This window comes from Bemisia tabaci, unplaced genomic scaffold, assembly GCF_918797505.1.
Source record: "Bemisia tabaci unplaced genomic scaffold, PGI_BMITA_v3".
In the NCBI taxonomy this organism is placed as follows: Eukaryota; Metazoa; Arthropoda; class Insecta; order Hemiptera; family Aleyrodidae; genus Bemisia; species Bemisia tabaci.
Window position 1 is genome coordinate 220,685 of NW_027311744.1, and position 22,239 is coordinate 242,923.

Below are 22,239 nucleotides of genomic sequence, written 5' to 3' on the forward strand. Positions count from 1 at the left end.
GGGGTCACGCAGGACATAGGTCAAAATCTTGAATAATTAGGATGTCTTACGAGCAATTTTGAGCTTTCCTCGCCGAAAAATTGACCCATTAACAAAAAGTTTCGTAGATGAGAGATGTCTCGCTCTTACTTAGCAGTATTCCCGCCTCCCCCCCCCCCCCCCCAAGTCGCCACTGAACAGAAGTATCATGTGGTTCCCAGTCTCAGTATAGCATAGGCACAGGTTTCATATAAGAGATGTCTCTTCAATTCAATGTTGAATATTTGAAGCTAGCACTGCGACTAGTAGTGACATCTGTCGGATGCTCAATAAAACGCAGGCTGCAAGCTCAAGAGTTCATGTAGTGGCTGACAGAGCAGTTGAGCTCGTCGGATCCGCGCCAAAATTCAAAATACCGCTCAGCTCCTCGCGACTTACGACAGAGCACATGGGAGAATTTCATGAGCCTCCCCGGCGTGGAGTGTGCATGGCATTCATTATTACACCTCATCTAGCGTTGAGAGTTCGCAAAAAACGACATACGACCAGTGTGTAATTTTAAAAGTCGAAAAAAAAAAAAAAAAAAGTACACGATACACGAGTTTCTCCGCCAGGGAGCTCTCCCTGCAATAAATAGGTCACCACCCGCCCGCCGGCAGAGCCGCGGCCGGCGTGCTGCCTGCGTGAAACGCGCACTGACGCCTACAAACCTAAAGGGCTACTTCACGCATTGCGCAATGCTTGAAGTATCCCCTTAGGTTTGTAGGCGTCAGTGCGCGTTTTGAGCATTGCTTGAAGTATCCCCTTAGGTTTGTAGGCGTCAGTGCGCGTTCCGGGCTGGCAGCACGCCGCGCCGCAGCGTGTCATAATCTTGACCACAATTTATAGGTCAGGGTGTTATATTGTAGGCAACTTGACATCAAATTCGAAATTAGAGACTTAAAAAACATCTGTTACGAAACTTTCGTGATCTTTCAGTCACTATCTGACTTATTTCTTCCTATTCAATTTTGGACCATAGTGTCCGCGGGTGGGTGGCAGCTCATGAAATTCTCTCCTGTGCTCAACCGTCGCAACTTACGACTATTTTTTTTTTTTCGCACTACGCGATTTTAAAATTTCCAAGGAAACACTCAGATCCGTAAAAACATTTTGCCCAACAACAAAACTGCACAAGAAAAGTTTGGAAGAAATTTGGGAGAGCTAATTCGCATGCTTTTTCAAAGTACCACTCTCGCTACTCACAACTTGCGCTTAGTAGATGCCATTGTATGATTTTTGAATGCTCTCTCAATACGACGACTTTTCACCATAACCACGCACACCCTTGTTCGTGTCCTCCATCAATGTTCTTGGCTTTACAATTTTTAGTTCTTTTAAGTCAAACTGGTTTTTGGAGGAAATCCAAAGAATATTATTTAAAAAATGATACAATTTAGATGGGATTTTAAAGCAGTTATTTGTTACTGTAATCTAAAACTATTCAAAAATTACAAATTAAATGGGCATTTTACGGTCATTGTAAAAAAAATCAACGAATTGTAAATGTCTTTGTGTTACATAATTTAATTATTATGTTTCTTATTGAAGATGAGGGGAGGGAGAAAATTAAGAATTAAAGGAGAATTTTTTTATCACAGTATTTTAAAACAACAATAAATATAAAATAGTCATTCGACGTCAGTAAAAAATGTCGGATCTTATGCCTTCAACATATTATCAACTTTTTATATCACAGTAAAATTATATTAGTTGAGTCTTCAATTAGTCTTCTTTATGACACCTTCTTTTTTCGTCTTTTTGGTGCCACACAGTAGTCGATACAGTTTACAAATTAATTTATAAACAAGGAAAACTGCCAGGAGTGAGACAACAATGATGTCCAACAGTGCATACTGGTAGAGGGGTAAATTGGCAGAGACTGGTTTTAAGTGGTGGGCCCCTTTGTGTCGCACAACATACTCCACCCAAAAAACAGCGGTGTCCAGTGGACTCATCGGTCGATCCTGTGTCCTTCTAGAAATTTCCTTCGCATTTTCTCTGTAACTAAATAGAAGAACAACGTTTAAAAGAATTGATCTCTTGTCATAACATATAACGAAATTAAGGAATATGATAGGGGTGAAGATAATTGCTTTTTAGATTCTCGATCAATATCAACTACATCATAGTGAAAAATACGAATCGACATTGACCTGTCCTTCTCAGATTGTGCATTTACGAGGAGGCGCTATTGCCTGCGGATTCATTGCTTTTTTGCTTCTTTTTTTAAAATTAGTTGTAGTGAGCTTCCTTATTTATAGGACATACACAATTTGTTAATGAATATTAATAAGTATATGAATATACAAGCAACCAAGTAACTTATAATTTTTTCTGCATCTACCTTTCAGTTTTTTGTTTTACATCCTTAGCGCAACTAAGCAAGAGGGGTTTAGTTTTCTTTTAACAAATAAAAAAGAATCGGAGATTTTGATACACCGCAATGGAGATACGTATTGTTTCAGCCTCTCCGTCGATGTAATACTGGTCTAAAAATAGCATTCGCTGATGCTCAAAAGTCCAAACTTTAAAAACCCCGGAAATGAAATAGCTTATAGGTGATTATTACCTTTTTTCTTTGGCAACCGCCTATGTCTTTTCAATATTGAGTACATACTACTCAACAGTAATAATTTTTTTTTGTTATTGCGTGCGCGACGAGCGCCGATGGAAAATACTCAAGTTAAGCCCTAATTCCGTTCCACTCAAATGATATAAGATAAGCAGCTGTATTTAAAAGTCTTATCAAACTATGCGCATTTGGATAGTTGTTGCCATAAAATTGAAACTTCGCCGCGAATTCATAGCTCAATTTCCTCTATTTAGAGAGCAAAAAATATGAGTTGATTTCTTTCTTTAGAGTTAAATTTTTTTTTATGGATTTTATGAACTTTCATATTTTAAATGTAAATGCAAACTTGTCTATAAACGTGCTGAAAATCTACACTTTAAATCGAGCACGTCACGTAACAGTGGGTAAGATTTTTAGAGTTACGAGGTGAAATATTTCCGAGGTGAATATGATTTGTGCAGAGTTTCTTCCTGCGCAAAACGATGTTGTAAGATGTCTGATTTGAGAAGACCCTCTACTCCTTTTGGCAGGAAAAGTTCGGTTAGTATTATTACAGGTCATCAATATGGGAAATGGAACCAGTGTGGCATGAAACGTAAGAAAGAAATGGAAGATTTGAAATTTCAGTGAAATATTTCATAAAAATTCACAGGGCTGTGAAATATTTCATATTTTTAGGGGCTAGAGTATGCCACTCGCACTCGAAAACACAAAAATAGAAGAAAGCCACAAAGAGGTTGGGTTTCAGGTTTCAGGTTTCAGGAGAGTTTCAGGTTTTCTCCTCCCCCCACCCTTCCCCTCCAATAAATATTGTTTTAATACTTCGTTATACAGGTGTCCCAGACCATCCGTAACAGGTATTTTTCTCGGTTGGTTTAGGTAGTGCGAAGTGGGGGACCGCGGGGTTATATAGGGAATTGACCCCAAGGAATCCGAATTTCACGGTCCCGAAACCCCCCATGCCCCCCCTTGGGAGGTAGGTGCCCCCCTTGGGGTCATGATCCCAAAAGTCGGGAGACATTGTGCCTCCCCTTTTTACGCCCCGAGGGTGGCTAGGGGGGCCTCGGGACCATAAAAATCGGATTCCCTGGGGTCGATTACCCGGAAATCTTCTTTTTCCGGAGAATCTACGTCAATTTTCGACCAAAGGGAAATTATGGAGGAGGCCGATGTCCCCGTTTTGAAGAGATCATTTTTGGGCGCAAATTGACGTAGACCCTCCGAGAAAGATGATTTCCCGGGTAATCGACCCCAGGGAATCCGATTTTTATGGTCCCGAGGCCCCCCTAGCCACCCTCGGGGCGTAAAAAGGGGAGGCACAATGTCTCCCGACTTTTGGGATCATGACCCCAAGGGGGCACCTACCTCCCAAGGGGGGGCATGGGGGTTTTCGGGACCGTGAAATTCGGATTCCTTGGGTCAATTCCCTATATAACCCCGCGGTCCCCCACTTCGTACTACCTAAACCAACCGAGAAAAATACCTGTTACGGATGGTCTGGGACACCCTGTATAACGAAGTATTAAAACAATATTTATTGGAGGGGAAGGGTGGGGGGAGGAGAAAATATCGATAGTTACAGCCTACAGCATGAATACAAGGCCCTAGCGGTGAAACAACCTCTGCCTCGCCCGTGCGGGATGGAGCGCCGCCGATATGCCGCCCGCGCGTAACCGGTAACGCGCAGAAAAATCGCTATAACTCACGAACGAATCGTTTCCCCAAGGTCAAACAAAGTGTAGCAGATGCAGAATTTCATGGAGAATCACCTCAACCGTTTTCATTCACGTAGCAACGATCGCCTGGAGAGGAGAGACGAAAAACGAAAAAAGTCGAACCTTCAAAATCGAAAAAATCGATTTATGACCGCGATAAATTACGCAACCTTGCAAACTGCATTAATATTCTTGTAGAGAATAGTTTTTAACGTTTTTTAGCGCAAACCGCAACACTTACACTTAAACCGTTCGCGAGATATCGATTTTTAACGTTTTAAAAAAATTGCAACTTTGCCCCCTGCCCCCTCCCCCCTAATTATCCGAGAGGGCTGAAATTTTGCCCAAGCGTCGGGGACACTTAGTACAACATCTGAGCAAAGTTTGGGCCGAATCCAGGGGGGGGGCCAAAATCGGCGTTTTTGGAACAACCTCTTTTACCTTTAGTGAACATGAAAAGGAATCGGTGTTTTTCAATAGCTTTCACACAAATTTCTGACTTTTCATGAGATATTTCACGCGTTTCAAGATTTTATTTTTCATGAAATTTCGCCATCCTGAATGGAATACAAATTAAGAACTTACGAGGGCGTGGTGATGATATGCATGATGGAGTCATAAAACTGATCGGCTGTGAAGCCAAGGTCCAGTCCTTTGCCTATACCCCGGGTCTCGTAGAATCGAATGTTTCTCGGCTGATCTCCGAACACAGGAAGACCCAGTACCGGGACGCCCGCTCGGGTTGCCTCGATCAAGCTGTTGTAGCCACCATGGGTTATGAAAACGAGCAACTTGGGATGAGCTGGAGAGGGACATATTATTTAAAATTAGAAAAGGCTCCAGGATAGCCATAAAATTAAGCAGTCATTCACTAGTTTATCGCAGTACCTATTCTATCAGTTGAAAACGCCACATTTATGTACTTCGACGATGAAACTGCAAATACACGTATCTCGTTTGCGATTACTCAAAATCATCGTCCCTATTTCACTGAATCGGAGGGGGAAAACCATCACTTTTGCTTGAAATTGCAATATCGTGGTAGAATATTGCAATAGACTATTGCAAACAGAAAAAAGAAACAGGGAGGTTTTCAAGAAACAACGTTGAGTATGTTTTTCAATTATAAATTAAATTATGACAGGGAGACTGCCCCATCGCAAACCGAGATACAATTTGCATTTTGCGTTTTTGCAGTTTCACTTTCAGTTTATATGCGCATCAATTCCGTACTCTCCTTAAAATTTTACGATGAAAACAATGCGTTCAGTTAATAATAATTTGTGACGTTCTGGAATGTATTTTTGACGATGGATGCATTAATATATTAAAATAGAACCGAAAATCAGGGGAAATATGTGTGATAGTATCCTATAGCATCCCAGTGACATTATTATGTTAAGATAAATGACAGTGTCTTGATCATTTTATGGAAATCTTTCAAAACTTCAATACCTTACTTATACTAATTGAAAGAACCTAATTTACAAAAGCATTTACCTAATATTTCCTGTTGCGGTGCCCAAGATAGGATGTGCAAATTTTTGGCGCCCTCAAAATACTTTGCAGCCGCAGCTCCTACTTTAACAATGACCCGCTGTTTAAGCCTTTTCAGGGCGTCAGCAATAGCTAAAAGTCTGCCCTCTCCAATGTCCTCCTCCTTCACAACCGAACCCAAACTGAAGTAAACGACTCCATTTTCGGCTGCATCCATAAATCCTTGTAAATCCTGGAAGTTCGCATTAAGATATGCACGGTTGTTAAATCAGTTATGGTGATCTAATTACAATGATTATATATCAGACGATCATGCAAAATTAGTTATGGATATTGCATGTCTCAAAAGTTTTTTTTTATTTTTTTATGTTTTATGGGAGACCACGTTTCGTTACTTTTTAGGAGTGTAATTATCTTAATTGAGGCTTTTTTTCGGTAAAAGGGCGTATGAGACTTTCAATGCTGCTATGATTATACACCGTAGTTCTGTGTAGTAGTAAGTGACTTAGCCCACAGTTCTGCTATGAATGTTTCCCTGAATCTAAATTCTAAATTCTAAATTCGCTGAAAAATGAGAAGGAAAATATTTACAATATTCCCCCGAAAATTTGAGATCTGCCAAAGGAAATTTGGCAACGCCTGCAGGCTCATACGGCGTTCTTTCTTAGCACGGAAGCATTCTTGCCTTATCTCTGTGAATAAAACCACCTCTTTATCAGCAGTATTACTCAGCATTTAAGTATCCAGCTCATAGAGAAATGCTAATCCGATTGTAAAAATGTGTATTCAATAATATACAAAATTCAAAAATCGCAGGTAACAGGCAAGGCTACATCACAACTAAAAGAACCGCATCCATCCCTAGTTGAATACCAATTGAAATGAAATTTAAAATCTCTAAAATAAACAAAGTACCCGGTCGCACCTTTTAAAACAGGAGAAAATGTAAATATTATTGGATGAAAAATTATATTTTGTATATTTTTGAATTTTTTTTTATCACTAGTTGCTGCGGAAAGGCATACTTCAAAAATATATACGAATTCAAGGTTCGTAAATTTTACATCGAAATAGGTGCTTTCGTTGAATTATTTTGTACAGCATAATCAAGGTAATATGCATTACCCCTTATGCATCTCTGTAGCATGTACCTTCTGTTGCATAATAAGATATGCAATTGTTCCTATCCGCTACTAAAAAAAGAAGAGGAGGAAAAATTTCTACCTCTTTTTGAAGTTGTTTGTCAATGGACCTCTGTTTGTCAATGGACCGCACTGAAGAAGTGCGGTCCATTGACAAACAATTTTTCGTGCATATTTTCTTTGATGAAAAACGAAACTAACCTTAGGTAATTTTTGAACCGGTTTTAAATGCATCCCTGCTATCTCGACCATGTTCGGAGAGAATGGTCGCGAGTAACCAATAGAAAAGTGAGAGTTGACTAGTGACAAGGAGATATTCTTGATCAGTTCCGACACGGAGGGTATTTTTTCCACTCCCGGATACTTGAAGTGCTTTTTGATAATGGCATCTTGAGCAGGGACGAAATACCAGTTGAACCACGCCAAATCCCATAAACCATTTACTGTGTTTTCCAGTCTCTCGAGGAAACTCATACTATCACTCAGTGTTAGTAAGCTGTCCGGAATGTAAGAGAAGGAAAATGGATTACCTGAAACACATATACAAATCTCATTGAAGAATAATATATGTTCCTCTATAGACTGGTTTGTAGTGACTACGTCATTCGACTAGATCGATGTATTCGTTACTCGTTGGTTTAATTATGGACGAAAATATAATCTCAATCTCAAAAAATTTGGGCGTCGCAGAGCGCGAGGCGGCGCTATAATCGCGACTTTATGTATGTATCTCAAAAAATGCAAGCATATGATTAGCTGTTTTAATTTTACCGCGCTTTCAAATTGCAGCAAAACTTATCAAAATTTAATATGGGCCGATTGGATTTCGATTATTCAAATGCAGATTTATCGGAAAATGTAGCCACTAAATCAATCTTTTAGAAGTTGCTTCCCTAGCGAAACTATGATTTGATAGAAACATTTGAAAATTGCAAAGTGAGTCTCATGTGCCTTGGATGTTTTCGTTATTTTATTGGTTCATTTATTTATCTTTTTTCATAGGGAAAATTCCTTGCTTTAAAAAAATTAATTAAAACATTTAATTAATTAACAAAATTAATGCTTGATCCCTTACAAAGTGTAGACTCCCTGATGAATAAAATACTCCTATTCTTCGCCTCTCCCCATGTCTCTGTACACAAAAAAGTACACCTAGCGTACTGTACGTTATTTTTCCCCATGTTCAACTCTGTTATATAGGTTACTGGAAGAGTGTACTAATTACAGGTCGAAAAGCCGCCCCTTCTATAGCACTATGCGACGCCTCATAATCACAGTCTCCCATCCTGCCAAAGTCCTTCGGAAAGCTAACACTCCCTCAACCTTTGTAAAACCACTTATTGTCTCCCTTTAACTGGATGCCCATTGGTAATGTGGCATCGCGTCCATGATATTGGACTCCATGCTCAGCTATATATGTTCGGTTGCTCATCACGTCCAAGATCTTGGACTCCATGCTCACTTTAACGAGGGATGATTTTTTCGAAAAATCGAAGTGAGCATAGCGTCCAAAATTGTGGTATGCAGGTATTCTCTGACAATACACGAGCAAAGGGTCCAAACATGTATTAGGACAATTTTTGTGAAATAAAGGCGAAAAAATGTGTCCTCGAAAAAAATGGTTAGGTTAGGTTAGGTATGGTTAGGTTTAGGTTAGGTTAGGTTAGGTTAGGTTAAGTTAGTTCAAGTTAGATTAGATAAGCAAAGTATATACGATGTTCTATCACGATGAACTTTAAAACCAAGGGAGGTCTGCTTGCTTTTGGACTCCATGCTCAAGAAAAGAAGTGAGAAGTTTAGCGATGAGCATGGAGTCCAAGATCTTCGACGAGATGAGCAGGCAAGTATATCAAGGATGGGCATGGAGTCCAATATCTTGGCCGCGATGCTACATACTCTGTCCATTTTGTCTCGTTCCAGGAAGCACTTTTTTTGCAGCTTTTCTTCCTTCATCCGATAATACACCACTAAAAAACTATATAATCGTGATGTTAAAATTATCTCCGGAAGCACGAGATCTTTGTATGAATATCACGACGATGTTGTGTAATAGCGATGCGGTCCGTTGCAGGACCCATACATGGCAATTCGCTTACTCGGACCCGTATACCAGGTGAAGAGACAAGAACGGACCATATCACAGACGTAAAATACAAAAGTTTCTCCGTTCAAACAAAAATTTTGAGCTTCAATAAGTGGTTTGATTGGTTTCCTAGTGAAATTTTCCTTCAGAAGCACCGCTAAAAATTTAAAATATGACAAAATAAACATCAAATCAGTTTTTCTCACAAAGGGGTGTATGCAAAATCGACAAAAATTCCCCTCTCATGGATGTTGACCAATTTTCAGTATGTAATTCCTCACAATGGGATACGCCTTTTCCCAAAATTTCAAGGCCTGAAATGAATTTCTTTCCGCGTAGCAGCGTTGCCAAGTTGAAAACTGTCGAGTTTCATATCTTTTGAACAAAATTAGATATTGAGGTGCGGTTTGCGCTAAAATTCTTCAAAAACTGCGTTCTTTTGAAATATGTACTCACTTTGATCGTTTAGGTAATTTAAGATTGCAATGATGCCATTTTTTACACTTTCTTAAGGGTCAATTTTTTTTCAACCCTAGTACATCGTCAAATGCCGGATTCTCGATTCGAAAAAAATACTATTCATTGTATTATTCGTACTTTTCCATTTCTTTTGATATATTATAGCTCCCAGGGAAACGATTGGTAACGGAGATATGATCAATCTAAGTTTACGCTCCGCGCGCGCCGACTGGAATCCGGGCGCCGCTCGCCCTTAAACATTGTTTTTAAAAGTAAATTCCCCCCCCCCCCCCCCTCTTGGTCTGCAACATGTCTAGAATTACGAGGAGTTTAGAGTCTTTCGAACATTTTGACAATTTCTTGACCCATTAAGAAATTCAATCATCATAAATTCATTCTCTTGTCTGATCATTACAGTTTGGAATATTTTAGAGATTTCAAAAATGAGAACAGTCGTTTAAATAAATTGACGGAAAGATTGGTTATATATGATTTGATTATCAAATGTAAGACTTATGAAATTCTTAGATGAAAATCTTCCGAAACTTCGCTGTTTTCAAATTAAAATTGATTAGTAATTCTGATAAAGAGATTTTTCAACTGTCAAATGCTCTAAATAACATTAACTTAATGATTTTAGGCTTACAGCAAAGGAAAGAGGAGTTACATATTTTTCTAACGAATGATAACGCTATGCAAGGTCTCGCAGGCAATAATGTGCTTTATAGCTTATCATAATCAGAAACGGTTATTGCTACCCTATTTTCCAACCACTTTACGTAATATTCCACACTTGTTGAAATCATCTTCGAATGTTCGAAGGACTCTACCGACAATTTTACTAAAAGCGCAGAACAATCAAAAACAGAATTTTGATAAGAAGAGGCAACAAATTATTTTTCAACCTAGCGATAAAGTTCTACTTTTGAATGATAATGTCCCAAAAGATAAAAATAAAAAGTTAAGCCGAAAATATGTTGGCCCTTATAACGTTGTGAAAAGGATGAATGATCTGAATTATGTCATCAACATGGAGAAGTTCAATAAAGCAACAGAGGAAGTCGTTCATGTATCCAAATTAAAAAAGTTCTACGAGCCCTTTACGACTTATTCTCTTGAAAAAGACTGAAATTTTTGAGTCATACTTTTTTTCTTAATTCTTCGTTCTACGTGGACTTATTCTCGAGTAAGGATTGTGATAACAAAATACGAAGAAGGGAACTCATTTACGATTTCCGCTATTCAAAGAGTTGCTCTCGTATTTTTAGTTATCGTTCCTTCTCTAGCCAACGGGTTCAGTTCTAGTGATTTTTGCCTTAAATTTTTTTTTTCTCAATTGTTCTTTTTAAAAAATGGGAGTTGCAAGCAACGACGTTAACTCTTCAGTAAACGATTCTAATAATAAATGGTACATTTTTACCTTTACGCAAGATTTGATTCAGAATCTTATTTTATTTTTGGTTGTTCTTGCTGCGATAGTATTTTTCTTAGTGAAATGGTGCACAAAATTAAAGGCACATAATCAAGCTGTAAAAACGGAGCTAAAAACTCTACGACGTGCTCGGGGTATGGCTGACATTAATAGTCCAGTCTAAAAAACTGTAAGTCTCCATTTTTTAAAATTTCCTTATAATTTTTAAATGAACTTTTGATTTTTTTTATAACAATTTTGGCTTCACGTGGACTTGTTTTTGTTTATTATTTCTTTCAACAAGGGTCGTGAGAACACGACGCTAAAATTTGAACCTAATCGAAATTATTCTCTCTCATTTTCTTTTAGCAAATAATTCGCCTTCCCTTTTTTGAATCGGCAACTTTTGTTGCGTTCCACCGTTTTGTGATGACTCTTAAGGGAATTGTTAAGTCAGTAACCCTGCTTCTGGGCTGGTCGTTCACCCAAAAAAGAGGAACCCGTACAATTCTTTGGCTTTGGAAGGTACCTTCACGGAATAATGACTGTGGTGTTGCGTTGATTTCTTTTCCTCAGTCTCATCTATCGTTTGGTTCCCCTCGCTTTTTAGGCGTTGTAAAGTTTTGTAACTTTTACCGGAGCAATTAAGATGAGCATCTTTGTCAGAGAACACCGCAAAGTATTGTTACAGTGAATTGCAGCGACTTTAAGGTGATCGACTTATTTGTTCAAACTAAGTGAATCTGTTCACTATTTTTGTGAAGTGAGATAGTAGAGGCATCCCCTGAAAAACAGACGCAAATGCATATCAACATGGCACCCGATTTCAAGGGATAGCGCGAACGACTGCATTTGTGATCTTCCACGTAAAAATAATGTCAATGGTGAAACTTTAAAGCCTTAGTAATTCGCAATTTAAAAACAAGCTGGAAACAAGCGGGAAAGAAAAATTCATTTTTCTCTCTTGGATGCCCCGTTCACGGAGTGCGAAAGGAAGAAATGAAAATCGAAGCGACCTTCTTAATGAAGAATGATATTTTCCTTTTTTTGTCAAAAGTAACAGTTCAATTTTTTTTTTTTTTTTTTTTTTTTTTTTTGTAGCTTCTGTTTCTCTTTTTTTTCCAAGCGTCTAATATGAAATTTTCGATTTGTTATTTTCTTTTTTTGTTCCAGTTCCAGTTTATAATTTCGGCAAATGGCAACAATGAATCGTTAGGCCCTTTAAAATTCATCACAAGCAATTTATACTGCCAAAAATGAAAATTGCAGCAAAAATACATACATAAAGTCGCTTTTATAGCGCCGCCTCGCGCTCTGCGACGCCCAATCGCCATTGTCCCCTATCCTCCCAAAGATCATCAGGCAATTGGCACCTTCTGATCTCTTCCTCCACCCCTTGTCGCCAACCTTTCACAGGACGTCCACGCCGTCGCCTTCCGGGAGGAACCCAATCGAAGACCTGCTTGGGCAACCGGTCGTCTGCCATACTTCGCACATGTCCATACCAGACCAACTGCTTGGACCTGATGCACGTCGTCATGCGACATCGTGCACGATGTCCTTCTCCACACCCATGATCTCGCGTACTTTTATATTGCGGATACGCTCTCTTCTTGAGATGCCAGCAGACCGCCGCCGACCAAAAGTCCATCTCAGTTGCCCTAAGCATGTCTTCAGTTCTTTTCTTGAGTTGCCAGACCTCACTCCCGTAAGTTACGATACTCTTCACGATGACGTTGTAAATTTTCCTTTTGGTCTCCTTGGAGACCAAACTATAATAACTGGAACTATAATATTGACAGCTTGCAGCATCCAAGTGTAAGGGCTTTATATGGAAAGCGCTTGGATGAGAAGTTGGGCGAATCAAGGGACGGTGATACTGAACAGCAGTATCAGTTCCTGAAGGATTGAATTCACTCGGCAGCAATGGAGGCTCTTGGTGTCGCTGATGATAGGAAAGTTAGCGAAAAACCTTACTGGTGGGACGAAGAAATTGAGAAGGAGATTCAGGAGAAACGGAAAAAATATCATCAGTTCCTTTCCTCTAAAAAAACAGAAGACAAAGAGGCGTATAAAAAAGCTCAGACGCAGGTACGAAGGCTCATAACCAAGAAAAAGAACGAATCTTGGGAGAGGAGCTGTAACAAAATAGACACGTACGTAGGAGGAAGGAAAAGCACTGAGAGCTGGAAGTTGCTGAAAGGGCTGCGAAGGGACATGAAGCGGGACTTAATATCTCCGATATCCATTGATAAACTGGAGGGTTATTTTAAAAATTTACTGACAGAAAGGCGACCTGAATTTCAAGATGGAGGTGTAAGCTTGGAGTATACTAACGATAATCATAACTTGGAGATCCATATGGAGGACGTGGTAAAGGCCGTACGAGAGCTGAAGAACGATAAAGCTCCGGGTCCGGGAAATATTCCTGCTGAGTTGATCAAGTGTGGAACCTGCAAGCTGATGTTTCAACGGTTGAGATACCTGATGCAAGATTGCTTGGACGGTGGAAAGGTACCGACAGAATGGAAAGAGTCTTGGGTGTCACCTATATGCAAGAAGAAGGGTAGAAAAGATGAGTGTGATAACTATAGAGGACTGTCGGTTGCAGGTACCCTAAGCAAAGTGTATGGAAAAATCCTGAAAGCAAAAATCGAAGAGGAGTGGAAAGAACATGAAGCGGAAGAGCAAGCAGGTTTCAGAGCCGGTCGGTCAACGATTGATCACTTATTTACCATCATCCACGTCATCGAGAAAAAGAAGGGAGTTGGCCAGGAATTACATCTAGTGTTTGTGGATATCCAGAAAGCTTACGACAGTGTGCCATTGATGAAACTTTGGGAAGCCTTAAACAAAAGGGGTTTTAGTGGGGGACTAATTAGTGCTATTAAGGAATTTTATGGTGGGGCTTTTTCTAGGGTTAAATCGCATGGGGACTTATCGTTGGGGTTTTTAATTACTAAAGGACTGAAACAAGGGTGTTGTTTGTTGCCTTATTTAAAGTGTACCTGGAAGAAGCAGCAAAAATACAAACGATAAACCTCCATGGAGGATGACTAAAGGTCGAAAAACATTCAAAAGATCTACCTTACACATAAGAAAAGGCCGCAAAATGTGACATCCCGGACAATTTTCAGATCGTGGGAATCCAAATACAACTATGCTTTTTTAATATGTTGTATAGATAGGTAAGATCTGTTACGTAGGTACGTCAATATGAAAGCTGTGCCCCACTTTCATAAACCATGGCGTGGGGATTTATCCAATTTTTCAAATATTTGGCTCTTTGGTACTATTTTTCTCGAAAATTCGGCAACGAAGGAAAAATTTATACAAGAATTTTTATTTTTTCTTTACGTTCTTTCCTTCAACGCACACAGTTTTCCGTTTAAATTAAGTTTTTCAGTAGAATTTGTGAGTAAAGTAGGGAAAAAACCCTAAATACGAGCAAAAAATGGCACAACAATGGACCGCGAGGCCCCTAAAAATTCATCGGAGCCTTTTTCAAAGGCCAGAAATGGAAAGTACGCAAAAAATACGTAGGAATGACCACGTGAAGCTGAAGGAAGGGAGTGTGCAGACGACTCAGAGCGGCGAGCGGCGCCCGGATTCCAGTCGGCGCGCGCGGAGCGTAAACTTAGATTGATCATATCTCCGTTACCAATCGTTTCCCTGGAAGCTATAATATATCAAAAGAAATGGAAAAGTACGAATAATACAATGAATAGTATTTTTTTCGAATCGAGAATCCGGCATTTGACGATGTACTAGGGTTGAAAAAAAATTGACCCTTAAGAAAGTGTAAAAAATGGCATCATTGCAATCTTAAATTACCTAAACGATCAAAGTGAGTACATATTTCAAAAGAACGCAGTTTTTGAAGAATTTTAGCGCAAACCGCACCTCAATATCTAATTTCGTTCAAAAGATATGGAACTCGACAGTTTTCAACTTGGCAACGCTGCTACGCGGAAAGAAATTCATTTCAGGCCTTGAAATTTTGGGAAAAGGCGTATCTCATAGTGAGGAATTACATACTGAAAATTGGTCAACATCCATGAGGGGGGAATTTTTGTCGATTTTGCATACACCCCTTTCATGTTCGACCTTCTTGCTTGACTCGATCCACTGTGCGCCGTGAAGAGCATTAAGTATCTCGATGATTTTTTATATTTTTTCATTAAGAAACTAGACTAGTAGTTTGATCATGACGTCGAATATGATGTCATTTTCTACTTCCATGATCTGACGCACCTTCCGTACTCGTATACATAACTGAATTGATGAGAATTGATCACATGATCGAAATGAATTATTGTTGTAATATTTAGAGCCGAAAAAGTAAAATTTTATAACAAACCCATGAAACTAGACACGTGTGTAAAAGGGGTTGCAGGAGAGAGGTCAACGAAGGGTGCTTGGAACCTATGAGCGAAAGCGAGGAGAGAAGGCTGGAAGAAGCTGACCTCCCCCGCGATGACGTCAAACTCTTCTTTAGAGGATATGAGTTCCTGCATTTCCTTTGCCGAGACGCTCAACTCTGCGAATTTATTGAACATGGTGTACAAGAAGGCTCGAGAGATCAGCGGATTTGCGGTCCCCAGTTCTGTCATATTTACATCTGAAACATGAGAGATATAAAATTTAAAGCCTCAGATTCTTTGAACATTTATTGAACATTGTGTACATGAAGGCTCGAGAGATCAGCGGATTTGCGGTCCCCAATTCTGTCATATTTACATCTGAAACATGAGAGATATAAAATTTAAAGCCTCAAATTCTAAGACAAATGTGTAAAATATGTATATCTATATTGAACTATCCTCTATTTTTTTTGACCGGGGTGTTCTGCCATAAAAAAACAAGAGGAAAAAATATCGAAGGGAAATTCTACAAATGGTAATGAGAAATTTGCCGGGAATCTAAAGGATTTAATTTAAACAGAAATGGCGAGAACGTCTATATGGTTTCTCGGTAGGTGTTGAGCTGATTGTGAGAAGCTTGGGTATAACCCTATAAGTCACGAATAAATCCTAAAAAACTAAACTTTTGTGTAGTGGATGTGGAAATGAATGAGATAATAACCTAACAAGAAGGTGCCCATTTTTTGGAAGGGCAGGATTTTGTTAAACTCAGTCCCAAACAAAATTGTATAATGAGACCAAGTCTCCTTGGGTTAGTCAAAGTTCACAACTTGTTTCGGCGATACAACGTTTGCATTTTTACTATTAAAAATGTTCATCTGTTGGAGCTGTTTTGTTAAAAAACAACTTTGATTGATCTCTCATATGCTCTGGGTCCAAATTTTATCGGTTGATGTTATTCGGGGACTGAGACTTTTATTGAAACTACACTCTAGCAGTCAGTCATGATACAGCGTTGCTAAGTTTGAACAAGGTGTCCTAGACCACCCGTGTTAGGCTTAGCTGACGCCAAAGCAAGTTTGCAGTGGCGGGGAAAATGACGTTTGAAGATCCAGAAATTACAAAATTTTCCTCTGATAAAATCTATATACCTTTAGAAAAGTAAGAAAAATATTTCCTTGAAACTTTTAGAGAATCATCAAATTAACTTGTGCAGAGAGGTCTCTGAATACTAAAAAAAAAAATAAAAGTTTACAAGTTTTATCGAGGTTTTGTATTTAATCGGAGGAGATTTGGCAACGCTCGAGTGTTCATACGGCCTTTTTTTGAACACCTCAGCATTGATATCCGAGCATAGGACAATGATATCAGTGATAACGCCTTAATACATGCAACTATTCGTGCTTTATGGACATCCGTGTTGCGTACTAAATATTGAAGGCGCCCTGCGACCCCAGTCTCTCTAGCCTATTAAACAATGCTCGCAGCCACACGCTGTCACGACTCGAAGTGGCGGTGGGGTATAATATTCTAACATGTGAAATAATGCAAAAATATCCTTGCCTGTCCTCTTGCGGTCTTGCCTTGGTTTTCATCAGACAATTTCATCTTGCCGCTTATTCGTAATGGCGTGCAAGATACTAAACTGTGCATTCCTTGAAGAAATAGAGCGACTTCCATTTTTTCGTATGCAACACGCGTGTCCATAGAGTACGAATAGTTGTATCAATGCGGTATTTTCAATATCCTTGAATACGTGGCCAATGTTGGGTGAGATGTTAGCATGAGAAGCGTCGATTCGTCTTAGTCTATCTAATTGTGAGTGTTGATAAAAAAATTGCATTAAAAATGATAATATTTTGAAGTTGTCTGGTTAAAAATAACTTTCATATTAGTATTGTGACTGATGGAGAACAACCTGATAAATATAAAATAAATATAAATAGCTTACTATTGTCGTTAAATTGCTTGTGAAACTCCGTGGAGTCCATGATAATTTCCTTGTAGAGTGCGTTCTTTTTCGGGAAGTGCGTAACAACTGTGACTTGGTGGCCTCTTCGGGCAAGTTCCTCGGCGAGGGGGCTGAGAGAACCAAAATGACTTTTCGCCGGAAATGGGAATAGGAAGAGAGCCTTGAATCCAACGGATCCTTGGACAATCGCAAGGAGTGACAAGATGACCCAGCTCCATGTTGGTCGCATTTTCAATTAGAGAATGACGGTAGATTATGGGAAAGTGAAGTGTGCCGAGTACACATGCAGGGCACGCTTAGGAATGCGTCCCTGCGAACTGAAAGTAAAGAAAAGTATTAATTTTATTAAAATTTGTAACATATTTTCAAGTGAGTGGGAATTTCAGGTGTCATGTCAGGTGTCATAAAATTGTATTTTACTAATCGTCACTAATTTTATTATTATCATAATCCATTCATATTCTATATAGCATGTACATGTATGTACAATCACACATTAATGTGAAACTGATTTTTTTTAAACTTTTACCTATTATAGGTACATATTTTGAAAGTATCAGTATGTATACATATTTTCGATGCAATTTTTGAAAAAAGGGCAAAAAGTTGGATTAAGTGCTAAAAATAACGAGTCGAGAACAATTGAAAAAATTCTACTGGTGTCTGTTGAATATTTACTGACGCCAATAAACAGTAAAGGGATCGGTATAATCTCTCTGTACATTTTTGGCCAGTTATTAAGAGTCGGAATTCAGCAGTTATCAGAACGAACATTAAATCTGTGATATTTGATATCATAGAAACTATACACTGCGACAGAGAAATTCAAGATTTAACGGAATTTTTTTCCAAATTCTATGACTTTTAAAGACAGCTCAGAAACAGCATTTTCTACAAATTTAAAAATAATGTATTTTTTGGGACAGAATATCTAAGCGAAGAGAGTTGAATTTCTAGCGATGTGTTTGTATATTGCCCTCAAAACGAATAGATCTTATTGGTATAATTTTTAGCGAGGAGTCTATTGGGCAGCACCAGCCTGTGATTATTTATTTAAAGTTTTATAAACATGATTATTTTTTTTCTCATTTCGTCGTCTCTCTAACGTGAGAAAGTGGCTTCATTTTCAGGTGAGCCCTGTCATTCATATAACTCCAAGCTCTTGGGGGCTCATGAGATACGCTCTACTTACACCAGACGAGTGACAATATGCGGTGCTGAACAGCGATGTACACGCGTATTTCGCATTCCCTTCTCCCTTAGAAAAACTTTGAAAAGCAATGGTAATCCACGTATGAAAAATCACGTGACTTCGCGGACTGTCATTTCCCACCGTTTCCCGTCCAAGATGTCTCATACATTAAGGAAAAACTCCGACTAATTTAAAATTCATATCGTGATCTGCGGTCCGAATTTTGCCGATCTCATACACGGATACTTAAATATATTTGAGAGGAGTCCTCCATATTTGAAACACGTTTCTCATAATTTGGCGTAATTATGCTACAAAGAACCAGAGACGGGTACGAGAGAAGGAGAGGGAGGTCGTCACTTGAGGTCCATAAGAATGAATTAATTTTAATTATCAAAGCACCAGTGACGTCAGCGAGCTGTGACGATCGGGCTCGACCGGTGTGTGCTTTAACTCATGAGCCCTGTCCACAACGCTCTCGTCACATGCCCACGGCTCATGAGTTCGCACATTTTGCCGCTTAGTTCCTTCTGATTTCATGTCAAATCCCACTTTTCCATTTTGCCGAAAGGAATTAAGCCCCGTTTTACAGTGTTTCTTATGCAGCTTGCACGAGCAAACTCCATCTATCTCACACGTCTCTAATTCCTTCAGCATAAATACGTCCAAATCTGCCTTGCTAAGGAAGAACGCCTTATGAACATTCGAGAGTTGCCAAATTTCCTTCAATAATATGTTTATTTTTGAGGCAAATTATGAATACATCATCTTGAAATTTTCAGAAACTTTAATAGAAATCGCAAACAAAATTATCTGAAAAATAAGAAGAAAAATATTCACAAGTTTACCAAGAAATCCGTGTTTTATCAAAGGAAATTTGGCAACGCCCGTAAGTTTATACGGCGTTTTTCCTCGGCACGGCAGAATATTGTGAGCTGTCCAGGACTGTCAAAATTAAATTCGAAAAATAATTATTTCCTCATGATGATTTTCGGAGGCTTTGATCAAGAAGTAGTAAGGTCAAGGATCGTCTACGAATATCGTTACATAATCATCGTGACATACTAACTGGATATACTTAACACACGACCACTCGATTATCTTCATTCTGCGCTCATAACTTTAAGGTAGAGATGTATCTCATTCCGTTTTCCTCAATCGAAATTTATCAGTGCGATTCGTTTGCGAGCATAAACATGCGTTCGGTAATTCTTGGTTGTTCAGCTGAGGCTGATGAGGTTGTGAAATTCTTACGTAATAGAAATACGTCATATTAGTGCCATCATAATGAAACTCTCTTATAATTATTAGTCTCCCGGGCTGGCAGCCTTAGACTTTAATAATATTGATTGGTACACGACAAATGCGGTGCCAATCAAAACAAGGAACTTACCAGGATGGGAGCGGAGCCAATAATTTTTATAAAATAGGCACAATGTTCCACTTCGTTTTTCCTTCTAACTATGGGCTCATGAATTGAATTTTTACAGTGAATTGTATTTATTTGTAAAAATAAATTAAAGTATGTGTACAGCATCTACCATACTTAACACTCGAGGTTATCGGACTGATAAAGCTATAAATTATTCCGTAGAAATGACGCCTAATTTGTTTAGTGATCTCAAAGTGTAAGCATTGCCGGTAAATTCATGCACTTTTATCTACACGCAGAATTGAAGATAAAAAAATATTCTTCCTTAAAAGTGTGCTGACCGCTTCGATGAGTTTGATAGCTTTATAGTGCATTTTTCCGTACTCAAAATTGAGTTAGCATTGAATCAAGCTGACATAGTAATATTTTCTAATAGAAAATTAAGAGGCTACTGAATTAACACAAGAATAATATAATATATATATATTATTCTACCTCTCCTTCTCTATTGCTAATGATTAATATCTTTTTTTTACTTATAGATTTAATATACATTTACAAATTACAAAATTGTTTGTTTACAAATGTTTTATTGTTAACTCTTATTTTTATAGATTTTTATTATTTATGCTATTTATAAGAGGAACTGTAATTCTTTTGGCTTACACGTGTGGTGTAATCATGGTTGAAAAAATTTCTAGAATTTATAAATTTTATTTAAGACTTACCTGAATCTTAATTTTAGGTGTTTTATTTGGGCAAATTATTAAATCTAATTTTATTTATTTTTCTATTTTTGTTTCAATTTTTAAAATCAACTTCTATGAATTTTATTTTGTTTTTAAATTTATGTTAGTTCCTTTTAGTATATTTTCCTTTTTCCTCATCTTTTACCTTTTATTTGCTTTGTTGGGTGATTTCAAGATAACAGGAATAGCTAAAATGTGCAACACCTTAAAAATAAAAGTGTACCAATATTAAACAAATTTCATGTGTATAGTTGAAATGGGTTTAAGTAGGGGAAAATTCTGATTGCTAAGCACTATCTGGCAACTATGGTTACGCAACACCGCCCTGAAACGCCACTACTAATCCTGGCATTACAGGTGCTAGGTGAAACAAAACTTGTCTGTATTTTTACTTACTAGTGACTTACTATGAGGCCATTGACTTACCAAGTGAACAAGAATTAGGGGAATCTTTGTTTGACATCAAATTGTAAATATCCTCTTTTCTTTAAGTGATAATTTTTTAGAATGCAAACTCGGAAACTGACAGAAAAAACTCATAAATTTTTTTTTAAAATCAGAGGAAACAAAGAGACTTGCGACGCTTATAACTGCTACAAATGAGTAGCAGAACCTTTAAAATCAGACCACCATCGTTCCTCCTCAAAAAAAAAGTGTCAGGTTTGGTTTTATTGATCTAACATTTCGCTGAATGCATCACTAATTAGTTAAAATATTAATTCATAACACAATTACTAGAGACATTTTAAAATATGCTGAGATTTTCAGACGGATTCTCTTTCAGTTTTGGAAACCGATAGTTTTTTTAAAATATAACTAGCTTGCAAAATTCTACCCAAAAAAATATAGATTTATATTTGGAATGTGCGGCTGTATACATTAATACTCCATTGAAAGCTGATTTCAGAGAAAATAACGATTGTACACATGATTTAAAAAATTCTAACATTAGAGCTGCCGAAGTAAAAAAGGTAACTTAACTTCACTTTACTTACTTAACGCACTTTACTTGTCTCGCGGGAAAACTAATTGAGAGTGCCAGGAGGGTAGGTAATTTAAATATTAAGCCAAAAAGCTCGGTTAATGTAAGTGAACATAGACTCTCTTTCGATTGTTACTGACAAATTTTATCACAAGAAAACTGTATATATACACTAAAACACTTACTATTTAAGAAGATGTAACTATGTTTTACTCTGAATCCATGCGCAGTGCGATTTGCAATTCCAATTTTATTTTATCACCGAACGCACATTAAATTGTTTTATGTATAATGTATTATAACGACATTAATATATTTCTTACTGCCGTCAAGTAATTTAATCTTAATCATTGATCTTAAAACGCATTCCCATAAAAACAAAGTTCATAAAACGCACGTTATGACTCAGTAAACGCCGAAGTTTGGCTGTAATACAATTACCGCGTGGACCCGTGAACAAAGCTTGATCTGTTCTGAAGAGAGGACCGATTATGATAAGTGAGCTGCCGCGTTTTACACTCCCATTCATCAGGATGAAATGGCGATCCCTCAAGGTCGAAGTAGCCACCTCGTGCTGTAAATGATTTCATTTTAATGGCAGGGAATTATAAGATGGGTCAAGCCAGCCTCTGTGGTTACCGTCCAACGTTGGTGAGTCTGAAAATCAGGACCTAGACCTCTACCCGCCGCCCTTGGGAAGGAATCTGG

At 38.2% G+C, this 22,239-nt stretch overlaps 1 protein-coding gene across 2 annotated transcripts; it reads right to left on the minus strand.

Annotated features, from left to right (window-relative positions):
• Positions 1-1,525: 1,525 nt before the first annotated feature.
• LOC140225801 (UDP-glycosyltransferase UGT5-like) lies at positions 1,526-22,029 on the minus strand. Of its 2 annotated transcripts, none has more exons than XM_072305735.1 (7): positions 21,717-22,029; positions 17,216-17,553; positions 15,261-15,521; positions 7,149-7,477; positions 5,809-6,037; positions 4,894-5,110; positions 1,526-2,025 (listed from the first exon to the last, which is right to left on the minus strand). In XM_072305735.1, exons 2-7 carry the CDS (start codon positions 17,463-17,465, stop codon positions 1,740-1,742), a joined length of 1,572 nt encoding a protein of 523 aa, XP_072161836.1. In that variant the 5' UTR covers positions 17,466-17,553; positions 21,717-22,029; the 3' UTR covers positions 1,526-1,739. The 2 variants fall into 2 exon arrangements, with proteins under 2 accessions (XP_072161836.1, XP_072161837.1); XM_072305736.1 differs by having other exon boundaries at positions 21,545-22,029.
• Positions 22,030-22,239: the final 210 nt, after the last annotated feature.

What these genes read in the sequence shown, in the direction of transcription:
- LOC140225801 (XM_072305735.1), bottom strand. Translation starts at nt 17,465, where the DNA reads ATGCGACCAACATGGAGCTGGGTCATCTTGTCACTCCTTGCGATTGTC. An exon ending in CGGTTCAAAAATTACCTAAG is followed by an intron (nt 6,038 to 7,148) that starts GTTAGTTTCGTT and finishes GCGAACTTCCAG; the next exon opens with GATTTACAAGGATTTATGGA. An exon ending in ACCGCAACAGGAAATATTAG is followed by an intron (nt 5,111 to 5,808) that starts GTAAATGCTTTT and finishes GTCCCTCTCCAG; the next exon opens with CTCATCCCAAGTTGCTCGTT.